This window comes from Solanum tuberosum, unplaced genomic scaffold (genome assembly GCF_000226075.1).
Source record: "Solanum tuberosum cultivar DM 1-3 516 R44 unplaced genomic scaffold, SolTub_3.0 scf00783, whole genome shotgun sequence".
NCBI classification, from domain to species: domain Eukaryota; kingdom Viridiplantae; phylum Streptophyta; class Magnoliopsida; order Solanales; family Solanaceae; genus Solanum; species Solanum tuberosum.
The window spans coordinates 68,374-82,578 of NW_006239695.1; the positions used below are offsets into that span (position 1 = coordinate 68,374).

The window sequence follows — 14,205 nt, forward strand, 5'->3', positions numbered from 1 at the left end:
AATACACTGGTGATTGAGATCATTCTATCCTGGGAGGACATATTCCAAATCAAACCTCGGATACTAGAGGGGAATAATTTCCTTAAGGGGACACTGTGCATTCAGTGGGCTTGATCTTCTTTCTGTTTTTCCAAATTCTGGTATGTGTTACAGATTTTAGATTTGTGAATTAATTTATGTTCTTCTGTTCTTCATTGGTTCATTAAACTTTGGTAAATTCGTGTTTCTGCAAAGTTTGTTGGAATCAGTAAGATTCTTTAAACACAGATTGACAACAATTCTTCTTTAAGAAAAAACATTTCGTATATTTTTTCTAATCTGTTTCTGATTCTAGTTTCTCTACTAGTTTTAATTTTCTAGTTGTGAAAATGCTCTTAAACTTTATTGTATCTTACCAAGTTCTTCAAAGTTTTGCTCTAAGTATCTTAGGAATACAAGATGAACAACACAAACATGGTAATTTATTAGTATAATTTACATAAATTTTATAATGTTAAGAGCCAATTACATTATTTTCCTACTATTTTCCAAATAACAAGACACCCTTAAAATTTATGAATTCCGGATACATCACTGAAATTTCAAATACATCACTAGACTTCTGGATACATAGGAGAGGGAAGTATCTGAGAGGGGAGGGATGTATCAGAAAAGGGTTAGGACATCTGAATACATAGGAGATGAATGTATCAAAGATGGGAGGGATGTATCAGAGAAGGGTTAGGACATCTGAATACATAGGAGATGAATGTATCAAAGATGGGAGGGATGTATCCGAGAGGGAAGGGATGTATCAGAAACGGGAGGATGTATCTGAGAGAGAGATAGGGATGTATCAGTGAGAGCAGAGTGATGTATCTTAGAGGAGATTTTTTTTTTTAAAAAATGATAGGGAATTTTAGAGATTATGGTAAAAATAAGATGTGTATTTAGGAAAATTTTCCAATTTAGTATGAATTTTTCATAAATCGTATACAAATAGCTAGGATAAGCATATACAAATTTTAGATTTATGCAATCAAAAACCGAATTATACAAATTTTGAATTTATACAATTAAAAAACCGAATAGCAAAAGTTCACAAAACTATAGCCACAAATTAAAAATAATCAAATCTATAACTATAATACATAATATATGCTAGATATTTATGGTTTTACTTAATTTTCCCTTACAAATTCACCCTATAATAACAAATATACACGGTTGAAATTCACTAAAAGTCCTCCACATTCATCCTTTCTTATCTTCCACTATTCACGCACTACAATAAAATTAGCTTTTAGCGACAATAAATATACATATTACTCCCTCCTTCCACAATTGTTTGTCAGGGGAAGGTCATGCACACCCCTCAAGGAAAATTTAATACAAGATGTAATTTGACTAATATAACCCTACTATACCAAGAATAACGAAAGTCCACATAACTTTTCAATTGAACTACACTATCATTAAGGGCAGAATTGGAAAAAAGTGACTAATTATTTCTTGATTGTTTAAATTGACAATTAATCTTGGACATCTATTTTTAGTATACCTGCCAAACAATTGTGGACGGAGGGAGTAACAAAGAATGATAAAGCCTTTAACGACATAGTTATAATTGTCATTGAACTCAATTTCGCTATAAGCTTTATTTATGAGTGTTAGTTACTTTTAAAAATACATATATATCAATAATTAAGCTATTATCGTTAATTAACTATCGCTAAAGATCGTTTTTGATACAGTAATATGTAATTCCCATAAAGAAAAGAAAAGAAAAAAGTGAATCCATTTGGTATGTCCAGTGGCCATGAAAATTGGTAAAGCAGATAATATAGGTAAACTGACAAATGACTAATACATTATTTATGACAAATGGCATTCACATAAGGCTCAGACGAGAAAGATAGTGAAACAAAAACATCAGCAATGGTGTGTGTAGAGTGACAATGAAATTTGGCCTTTCCTAAACTTTATATTATTGTCGTATCATATCAAGTTAAAAGGGATGGTAAAATTAGGTGACATCATAACTTAGCCAACTTAACTTTGCAAGATTATTTGTTGCTTTAAAGAGTTTGAAGTTGTAATAATATTGTTTAATTTGCCCTCAGAGTAACAATTGAACTTGTTTAAATGATTTAAGGACATATAAATTATATAATGATCAAACAATAAGATTGTTACTATTAAATTGTTTGTTTAATGTGATTAAGCTGATGAATTAAAGCAATGAACAATAAAATAATTAACGAGATAATAGTAATGAGTACTACTAGCCTTGTCTTCGGGAAAATCGTCTTGATATATAACGTAAATTTAGTGAGCTTAAAATAATGAGATATAATACCTGAAGAATTAATAGTAAGTCAGTGATGAAAACTGCGATGAGATACGAATAAAGGAAAAATGTATATTTAAAGCTAAACCTAAGCAATGTCTTAGCGTAAATTTTACCCCTCTTAATGTCCCATATCTACACGTTAAAACAGTCAGTTGTGTTTGTGACCATCTAATTTATTAAGTAATTATTAAAATTATTTACACAATCAATTCATTTATTAAGGAATTATAGGTGAATCTTTTATAAGTATCCACCATTAATCTAGTAAAAATGGAAACAACCTGCCATCACACAATAAAATTTATCGATAATATTCAATAATTTTTAACTTAAAATTCTTCTTTACAACTTTATTATGTTATGTACATCAAGTGAGTAAAAAATATTCTCACTATAAAATCACCCAAAACATATTTGTAGGTGACGTTTCATCAAAAATGAAATATGTAATTCATTATAATAACCCATGGATGATGGATTAATGGCCATTGCGTCAAACTACAATACTAATTAAATACAACACCATATCCTGCTTTGATAGGATAGGAATAGGGAGGTGTGATCCACACTTCAATTATTGAGTGCTTACTTGGCCCTCACTAGCCAGGAGACAATTACATAATTTCACCTTCTTTTTGTGTAATCTCTTAGAAGAATTATAAAGGATTTTGTTGTTTTATCTAAGTACTTTTTGTGTCTCAAAATATTTGTTATATATTTTTTTATTTGCGTGTATTAAAAAGTATTAATTAAGAGAAATATTTCATTATTTTATCCTTAACACATACCTATTATGTTAGCCACGACTTAATTACCAATAAATTACGTAAAATAGACTAGTATTATAATTTTTTAATAGTAAAGAAAATAATTAATATTTTCTTAAAGGACGTGTAAAAGAGAAATACGACAGATAATTTGAAACAAATAAAATATTAAATTCATTGAGTTTCAGAATAATCTTTTTTTTTTTACTTCTTTCATTTCATTTTACTTAACCCTTATATTAATTATATATTTTTCTTTTATTAGAAAAAATATTATTTTATTTTAATACTATCTTATAATTAAATTACTAGGTAAAGTACTAATAATCAAGTTTAACGTTTAAAAATACAATTAATAAAGTTAATTTATTTAATTAAAAAAATTATGATAAATAATTTTAAAACCTTTTTGGTTTTCATTAATTTGATGAGTAAGGGGTAGGTCTAGGAGGAATATTTTTGCAAAAAAATGCGAGAACAGCAACGAAAGGAAGAAGAAGCACAACCAGTGTTATTCGTTGGCATTTTGACATATGTTAAAATGAACATACAAGTGGCAATATGCACACCACTCACATTCAACCCATCCAAATTAAAATTTTAAACAATAATTTTTTTATTTTAATTTATATGTTTTATTTTTCTTTAGTTGTACGTTTAAAAAAAAGAATATTATGTTTTACAATTAGTCATTTTTATATTCCACATTGTTTTTAATGGTCTAAGATTATAAGATTCAAAAAGTATTTTCATACATCATATAAATCTTTAATTTAAGATTAAAAAAGTTCTTTTTTATTTATTTTTAATTTAGTATTCAATCAAAATATATGAAATAAAAGGAGGGAGTGTATAAATAAAATAAAAGGAGAGGTTAGAGGCTCGAGATATTGTAGAGTATGGTGTCAAAAGACCCCACCTCTATGGAAAGAATTAATTCTGTCCACTAGTAGTGAGCATTATCTTGGTATTTTTAGTTTATCTATAATATATGTGTCATTTTTCATATCAAAATCATAATTTAAAAATAGAGTAATAATAATTTGGAAATATTGTTTAGGTCGATATTAATATTTTGGGGTAGTTTAAATCATGATAATGTCCCTTTTATTCTTCTAAATAAATTCAAACTATGAATGCGTCCTCGTTTAAAATATTACTACCACAAAATGCTCTCCGATCCCATATATTTGGGTCAATTTACAATGAAGAGATACTTATCTAGACAATTTTATACGTAAGCAAATTGAATGACATTATAGAATCAATTCACCATACTATTGATCATGCACCGATTCCTGCTGATCTATTGTGGTAAAAGGCTAAATTGAAGTAAAAATCACTTTCTAAAAATGATAAATTCTTACTTATATATATTCAATATATATCCCATTGTTTTGGAGCATAAATAGGATCGAAGTAAGTATTTTCGTTGATGATGGTCTATCACTCAAATGAACTGAGAAGCAGTTCATGAATCAGGAAGCTTAATAACTAAAACTTTGAACGCTAATGAGGTTATGATGGAGTGCTAAGTTGATAAAAAATAACAAAAGTCTCACATTTGTAGTTAATGAGATGAGTGAACTCCTTATAGACTTGGGCAATCCTCCTGCCTTTGAGATAGCTTTTGGGGTGTGAATCAGGCCTAAGACCTAATTTACCTTGGTATCAGAACATGACTCATCTCACTCAATGTTGGGGGCCCCAAAATTGAAATTCTCCACTAACCAGATGTTAAGCACTAGGCGTGAGGTGGGGTGTTAAAGAATAACAAAAGTTTTGCGTTAGTGGTTAATGAGATAATTAGACTCCTTATAGACTTGGGCAATCCTCCTCTCTTTGAGCTAACTTAGAGTTAGGCCCAAAACCTAATTTAACATAAGTACTCCTTCATCTTTGTTCAATGTTCTCGGGTTTGAGTTCCTCTAGGTATGAACAGAGGTGAACTCTCGTTTTCCCTAGAGGATGCACATGCACCCGTTAATTTAAAAAATATAATCAGGCACCCAGTTAAAGACTCTAAAACCATTTGGGTGCGTTGGTTTAAACGTTGTCCGCCTCTGAGGTGAGGGGACTGGGTTTGAATTGTGATTAAAATAAGGGGATGACTAGTTTCAAACTTGCAACCTCATAGTGTAACGTGAAATTTAAAATCACCACTCCACAAAGCAAACTTTATCTAGTTGGGTTTAGGGGCAATGAACTCCCTTCGGCAGAAAATTATATTATTTATACATGATTAAATTATTATTTTTTATGTATATATAGTAGATGTTGAACCCTCTTCGACTATTTCGTGTGTCTATTTCTAAAGATTTTGAACCCCCTTATTGAAAATCCTGGCTGCGCCACTGGTTGGGTCATTTAATTCATATATATATGTTAGTACATTAGTTCGTTTTATATTTATGTTAAATAAAATTATCATACAAATAGACATTGGGTAACATATTTTAACTAACGTGCAATAGTCGTTGGTAGTGCACCTGTTGTCTTGAAATTCTGAATTCTCCTCTACATACGAAGTCAAATTTGTTAGGGAGCGATTTATCTAAATATGAAACTTTTCCACTCAAATTCAAATTTAGTTAGCTTTAATAAAATATCAAATATTGAATAAAAAATAAATTAAAATAAAAACTTGATCAAGATTTTTCCCTTTCATTTTTGTACTATTGATGGGAAATGGGAATTAAAAGCGAAAACGAGTGAGATGAGGAAAGAGGAAGCTAAGTCAAGGGTCTACGAGCAAGCAAATTTGATGGTTGAAAGTCAAAGAATCTAGAAGTTTTAAATAAGTAGAGCAAGTCAAAGTCAACAAAAGGCCTTCACACGGTTTAAACAAAAAGGGTGCAATTGTGATTCAAGCCTTGCGTAATGCTACTTCATTAATACTGAGTAGAATGAGTGAAATTTCAAAATTATATATTTAAGAATGAAAAAATTCTACTTCTTTAATAATGAATCATGATAGAATAAGTGAAATTTCGAATTTAAATATTTAAAAATAAATAGAATCCTATTCATGATTTCGCAACAAAAAACCTTTGAAAATTTTGCTAACCTATTACTATTTGTTAGTAATATTAAGCATAATAGACGGTGTAGTTGATTAAAATATCCTTTATCATCCCTTCCTCGAATGAATATCGTTTCTACACATCCTTTTGAAGTATTAAAGATGGAAATGAGTGAAATAATTAATGTCTTTTTATTTAATAAAGTAATATTTATTTATGACATTTCTTAAATCAAAAGTGTCAAATAAGAGAGGGAAGATTTTAGGTCATTTAGTATGCTAGACAAGATAAATAAAAAGAGTAACTATTACCACCATTTTCATCCAGTTAATGGAACAAAATTTAAAATGTTAAAAATAATATATACTCATAACTAAAGTAAAATAAAATAATTTCATATATTTTAACAAGATAATTGTTCTTATCCCACCTACCAACGAGTCGAGGCTAATATAATTTTCATTTAGGATGGACTAAAAAGGAAAAAATGTTACATTAAATGGGACAGAGGAAGTAGTACTTATTAATTTACAACAACAATATAATTCCACAAGTGAGGTCAACATAATCCCTCAAGTAAGGTCTAGAAAAGTTAGAAGTTAGAGTTTATAGCGAACAAAAAGATTTTCAAACAAAATTATCAAACCATTTAAATATAATATATACTCATAACTAAATAACTAAAGTAAAATAAAATAATTTCATATTTTATAATGAGATAATTGTTCTTATAATATCCCACCTACCAACGAGTCGAGCCAATATAGTTTTCATTTGGGGCATGAGAGGGGCCATTGGGCCCACTATGCACTCACATCCCTTTTCAAAAAAGACTTGTAAAAAGACTTCTAGTGTATGGAAAACGCAAGGGGGTTGTCACTTCTCAATTGTTGCCTTGCCATAAATTATGTTATTATCAAGAACAAAACGACCATGTTGAGGATGTGAATATAAACAACAAACGCAGATGTTAAGGAGAAGGGTGAATGTGTTATGTTAGTATTATATTCTGAAATTACTATTTCAAATTGAATTTAGAATCAAAGTACTATGAACATGTCTTGTATATTTTTTAAACATCATGTTTTAAAACAAATAAATTATTAGGGGAGGAATAGTATTATTCCTTCCATATTACAAAATAAATAAATAATTTTAAAAAAATTATCCTTCTCTTTAGTAGAGTTTTCTAACTATTTCTAATTGGGGAACTTTCGTAAATAATTACTATAATAAACTTAATTATACTCTATAACTATAGTTTGCATATTTATGGACTGTAACTACGATTTAAGCTGCATCGTTTGTATAATTCACGGGTTTGTATGATTTACGGTTACATTTGTATAGTTCAATTTTATTTTTTATAAACTCGAAATAACGAATTTATACAATTACAAACATCTGAAGTGTAAACAATTATACAAATTATATTATACAAAATTACATTATACGAAAGTTATACAAATTTTATTATACAAATTCTGAATTATACAAACGTGCGAATTATACAAAACAAAAAAGTTGAGCCGCGTAATTATAGCTAAAAGTAGGTCGCAAATTGTAATTAAGGCAAACTCTAATTATGTTAACTAATTATTTAATATATATTTGCTTATACGCGTAATTTTCACTTTCTAATTTTAATAAAAGAATTGGGAAGAAGCAAAATAATAATATTAATAAATTAGCCTTTAATTAATGTTATTAATTAACTTTTTAAAAGAAATATACCACAACATAAAAAATGTATTTATTTTGCATAAGGGAATTCGTGAATTCAAAATGTAAAAATATTATTCTCTTTTGTTCACTTTTACTTATCATTCTTTTGTTCACTTTTACTTATCATATTTGATTTTGATACATTCATAAAAATAATACTTCCTCTGTTCCAATTTATACAACTTACATTTCTTTTTAGTCCATTCAAACTAGAATGACACATTTCTATATTAAGTAATAATTTAACTTTAAAATGTCCATTTTACACTTAATGAAATGATTTATAGTCACACAAATTTCTATCATTCATTTTAGACCACAAATTTTAAAAGTCTTCCTTTCTTTCTTAAACTCCGAGTCAAACTATCTCACATAAAATGGAACGGAGGGAGTAATGATTAACATAGTTACTTTCTCAAGTTTTTGGCAAAAACAACATCCTTAAACTATATACACAACTTAAACTACATCCTCAAATTATTTTTCTTAACAGAAAACATCCCTTAATTATTTAAAATTTGACAACTTTCATCCATTTGTTAAAATTTGTCAAAAATTAACAAATTCTTCACAAAAACATGTACAGTTCACACTACTCTCAACAAAACTTCCTAAATCACCCTCAATAAACCAATTTTATTCATTCTACATACATCTAAAATAAAATATTGTGAATCTTTTTTGGCAACAACGTTTTGCATTGTCTTCCTTTTAATTAGCAATTTTGTTTTTATTTACTTTTCATTTGATTTTGTATCAAAAAAATTATCCGTTGAAATGTTTTCTTTCTCATTGAATCTGCAAAAAGTGGTGTCGATCAAAGACTTTTACTTCTAATAATGGAAAACGAAACTCGAGTACTAGAGATCAAAATTAGTTGAATCTTGATTACCTCAACTATCAGTTTGCCCCAAAAAATTATTGATCCAACGACATTTTGACTTTGCAAAGTGAAGATGGTGTAAAATTAAGCTTCAACTCCATTCTGTTGGCAAAGAAGAAGAGCAGATCATGTCTCCTTGTAGACTCACACTGTCCTAACATTGTTTTTTTTTAACAGCAAACAAAGGTCTAAAAAAGAATTAATTTTTGGAAGCTTTTTCCAACAAGTAATAATTATTAGATTTTTTTTATGAGAATAGTATGAATTGCATATGTTTTTTTGTGTGGAATTCGCTAATTTTTTGACAAATTTTAATAGAGGAATGAAAGTTGTTAAGTTTTAAATACTTGGAGTCTGGAGATGTTTTTTATTAAGAAAAATAATTTAAGGATGTAGTTTAGGTTAAGAGTATAGTTTAAGGATATTTTTAGCAAAAAACTCTTATTTTATCACACTATTCTTATTAATTAATACTTCATTTGTCCCTAATTACTTGTCCATTTTTCCTTTTTTAGTTGTCCCTAATTACTTGTCCATTTTGACAAATCAAGAAAGGACAATTTTTTTTAAACCTATTATACCCTCAATTAATTACTTTGAAAAATGTAGAATTTCTTGAAACTCGTAAGTTTTTAATTCATCCATTTCATAATTAATAGTGATAAAATGGTAAACTCACTATGTCAATAATTATTTTCTTAATAGTTTAGCAAAAAACTCTTATTTTATCACACTATTCTTATTAATTAATACTTCATTTGTCCCTAATTACTTGTCCATTTTTCCTTTTTTAGTTGTCCCTAATTACTTGTCCATTTTGACAAATCAAGAAAGGACAATTTTTTTTAAACCTATTATACCCTCAATTAATTACTTTGAAAAATGTAGAATTTCTTGAAACTCGTAAGTTTTTAATTCATCCATTTCATAATTAATAGTGATAAAATGGTAAACTCACTATGTCAATCATTATTTTCTTAATAGATGTACCGATTCAAAAGTGGATAAGTAATTAGGGTATATAGTACTCCTATTAAATTCTGAAAATAATTTGAGAAATAAATATTTAACGATAAGAATAAAATATGTGCATTAATTATATTTTCTTGATATGTTAAAATTGATAAATAAAAATGAAACGATCAAATAAAAATAAATATTAAAAGAGTAAAATAAAAAGTGAATAGTGTTTACTATCTGATCTATCCTCAGAACAATTCCTTTTGTCGTTATGCCTGTAAAGTATAAACACTCGTGTATGCAGAAAAGATAAGTTTCTCTGTGTATTCACCGTGACCGTTCAATGGTAATACTAATCGAAGAGCCATAAATAGAAGTCCTCCACTAATAGAAAACCCCTCCACCAAGAAAATGAATAAACCCAATTTAATAATCACCAAAGGGCGGCTGACCTAACTCTTACATTCCACGAACCAAGACATCTTCCTTTTTTCATCACCAAATACCAACTGACACGTATCACCTATCTCATTCCGCCACCATCTCTTTCAATCCCCGTCTTTACTCTAATTTTATACTCTCTCCGTCTCAATTTATATTGACACCAAAATTAACAAAGAAATAAATGTGTAATTTATGTTTATAAATATATATATGAGTGATTTTCAACCTATCATGTCAAATTCATATAGAATTATTGAAATTGGGATAAGATGGGATATTAGCATTTAGCACTAAAATTTAGACGATAAGGAAGTGTCAATTTTATAGTATAAGATAAAAAAAGATGAGACAATTATAATGCTAAAGCTCTATTCCAAATGTTGACACTATGTTTTTAAGTATTATTCTAATAATCACAATACTATATTCACATTTACATTTTAGATTACAAAGGCTCGAAGATACATTCAAAACATATGTATAAACAATCTAATATTAGTAGTTCATCAAACTATAGTAGCTTATTTTCTACGCCCAACTTCTAACTTAGCACTATTAGTCCTTACATTTTTTCTTATTTCAACTTCCACACCTCCAATTTATCATCATATCCTATTTGATCCTAAAAACTATATACAATACGGCTCTTGTGGACTAAAGAGCTTTAAAACACTGGCCTTTTTTGAAGAAAGCACTAGTGTTTGGAGGAATTCCATTCTTGATAAACTAGGCAGTATATTTGTATAGACATTATGCATTTTAGATGTAAATTAAAGGACTGAGATTGCAAAGATTAATATTCTATGAATAGTCCTCCTGTTGGGGCTCTATGAGGAATTCCCTTTCTACGCTTGGCCGTTTTGTAATTAGCAGAAGTTGGAGGGGGCGTTGACGGAGTGAAACTCTGAATCTTGTTTCTCCGGCCATGGCTGCTGCTGCTACTACTGTAAAAGTCATCAGATTCCGATGCCGCCATCGGCGCCGGTAATCTCTTCTTCTCCGGCGAATTCTTTGGCTTCTTCTTCTTCTTCACGAAATTACTTGAGGTCCCAACAATCTGTAAAATTGGTAATGCTTAAGATTTGCCATCAATTAATGGACCAGCGTAATGACCTTGAAATGTGTGCAATAAAGAATTTTATTCAATGACAATTAAATGGAGAAATTAATGGTCAATTTTGTATACCTTGCAACCAAGAGAGCAGAATTTGAAGGAATCAAGAAGACTCCTTTCACATACTTCACAAGTATTTGTGACCCCTTTTCCTGGCCTAGGCTGTGGCCTTTCATTCAAGAAAACAACTTTAGCACTGTTGATAATGTATGTTTGGACTGAAGAAATGTCTAAATACTTCTGAATCTCATTCACTCTTATCACATCATGGTAAGATGACCTCCTTATCTGTTTCAACAAAGTGACACTCTGTTTAAGCTTAAAGAAAAAAACAGAGGAGCAAAATAATGGAGGAAAAATGGGGAAACCTGAATGACAGGATGATCTCTGTGATGGGCTAAACAGACAGAGCAGAGAGGGGCATTGTTACATTGCAGACAGTACATATTACATTCACTCTTGTGGGAATCAGCATGTAACTTGCATTGAACAAAGAATTGTTCCTTCAATAATGGTTTCAACCATGGCGGCCACCTATTATCTTCCTCATCAGGTCCCTGAAAAAAAGAAAAATCAGCAAAAAAAATGAATGAATGGAACAGAATGATTTTGTGTTTTAAGTGGTTAAAAATAGTACCATGATACGCCTGTTCTTAGGCTTAAATTCACAGATTGGGGCTTCTTGATTGTCGATCGCCAGTTTGAAATACTTTTTCAGTAGTAACGCTCAGATTTTTTATTTTCTTGTGAATGAATATTGTGTGAGAGAAAGAAAGAGAAAATGTTGGATTTTTGGTTTGGGAGAAATTGGAGGGGGTGAGAGAAATGATGGCTACTTGTAAGGACTTGGGATGGCACTGTGACTTGTGGGGCTTTCTTTTTGTTACTTAATGATCAAATTATAATATCAATAAAAATTATTATTTAATAAATATATTCTTGCGGGTACATATTTAGAACTTGTTTTGTAGAATATATAAAAGTAGTACATTAAATATGATATATTACCAATGTTGATATTAATAATATTGTATTAGTTATGTTGAAATTATTTTTATGTAATTTTTTATTGGGTTATTAAAAATAACATCCTTGACATAATTTATATATAAAAAATCATTTACAAAAATACACTCCATTAAAATTGAGGAAAGGATGTGAAAGGTTTTAAAGGACAATATTTGTTTTTAACCGGCAAATACATGTATTAAAATCTTTTGTAGTATTGATATTATGAATTTTATGTATTAGTTATACACACCTTAATACCCAATAAAATGTACATAAATAGCAAAAGTGTATCAAACAAGGTACTAGTAACACTATTTAACACATAAATCGTTTGGTAGGAATATTATAAATCACAATAATCAACAATTTAAAATTATAAAAATTTGATTGACTCTCGAAATTATACCAATCCCACGTAAATTGAGATGATTAAGTAATATGTATTATTTGATAATGATGTAAAAAGTACTATAAATTCAAATAATTGATGATCTGAAATATATCTTGTCAAATAAATTAAAACAAAAAAAACAATATATTATTTAAAAATTACAAAAAAAATATTTACAAATCATAATAATTTATAATTTAAAATTTTAAAATCATATAAAATTTAGATGAATTTCCAAATTTCATTTTTATCGTATAAGTTCGACAGAGCAAGTAGCATGATGTATCTAGTCTATTTTATTATATATATGTGATGAATCATTAATATAAAATCTTATAATCCATTGTTTATCTTGTTTCTTTTTTGAGGTTCCAAACGAAACATATTGTATTAGTTAAGTTATCTGGTGCTTATCGACTTGTTGGGTTCATAAAGAATTAGGGGGGCATTTGTGACTTGTGAGTCGTTCTTATCCATTTATATTTTAAGTGTTTATTACCCTTTCATTTTCATGCATATATACACATCCTTTCTTAATTAGGTCATGTCATTTCTACTTTTTTAGTATTTTTTTTTTCTCCATTAGTTTGTTTGCTTTCCTCCTTTTAATTGTTGTTCACTAAATAAGCATGCCCATTAGATTTATTAAATTATAATCTCTAATATTCAACAAGGTAAGTGGGGTTTCAATAGTGTATTTGACATATTGTTCCCCATTTTTACAATTTGGTATATTTGGTCCATTATTGACTATTTTATGTTGTGCCTCAAATGCGCACGGTAATAATAGTATCAGACTCATCCTATTTCAAATGAGGTGTCGTGATTTTTAAAATAATTATTCGAAAGTATTTTTCATTTAGAAATTTAAGTAAAAAATTCTTCCCAATTCTTCATATGTCTACTTTTATTTGTCATGTGACGCTTTTTAAAAGTTAATTGAATTAATTTTCGAAGTTAAATTAGATTACATTAATTTTATATTTTAAACAAAAAATCAGATATTTAAAAACTATACGAAAAGTACTATAAATTGCAACTTTTTGCATATCAATATGATGAAAAAATACATCATAAAATGTTAGTCAATTTTTTTATAATTTGAATTTAAAAAAAAGAAGAAACTATGACAATTAAAAGTGGACGAAGATATAATTTTTTTTAGAAAACTTAACCACCATATCGTTCTTGGAAATGTCATTTTGCGCATTTATTTCTACCCATTTCTTTGGGTTCGAATTCTAGCCATTATTTGTCTAGACAATTCTATTAGGAGTAATATCTTCTGAAGAATGTCAAACAATTTTTTTTTAGTGATTAATCTGTAAAAAAATATTTATTTAAACAATATCCTAATATGGTTTGTTAATTTAGACAATAAAAGGGTAAATGATTATTTTGTACTTGATATTTATTCATTTATTTGTACATAATCTTTTAAAACTTAATTATAATTACATACATTTTTATCTCATTAAATATAGTAAATATAAATAATTGGCATAAACACCTTGATAAATATTTACCCAATATGGTCTAATTCGTATTTGTTGCT

General features: G+C 28.4%; 1 protein-coding gene across 1 annotated transcript; it reads right to left on the minus strand.

Moving 5' to 3' along the window:
- Positions 1–10,516: 10,516 nt before the first annotated feature.
- Positions 10,517–12,086, minus strand: LOC102590765 (uncharacterized). The gene is made up of 4 exons (XM_006367384.2): positions 11,886–12,086; positions 11,617–11,805; positions 11,321–11,536; positions 10,517–11,191 (listed from the first exon to the last, which is right to left on the minus strand). Exons 1-4 carry the CDS (start codon positions 11,886–11,888, stop codon positions 10,928–10,930), a joined length of 672 nt encoding a protein of 223 aa, XP_006367446.1. The 5' UTR covers positions 11,889–12,086; the 3' UTR covers positions 10,517–10,927.
- Between the last annotated feature and the right edge of the window lie 2,119 nt (positions 12,087–14,205).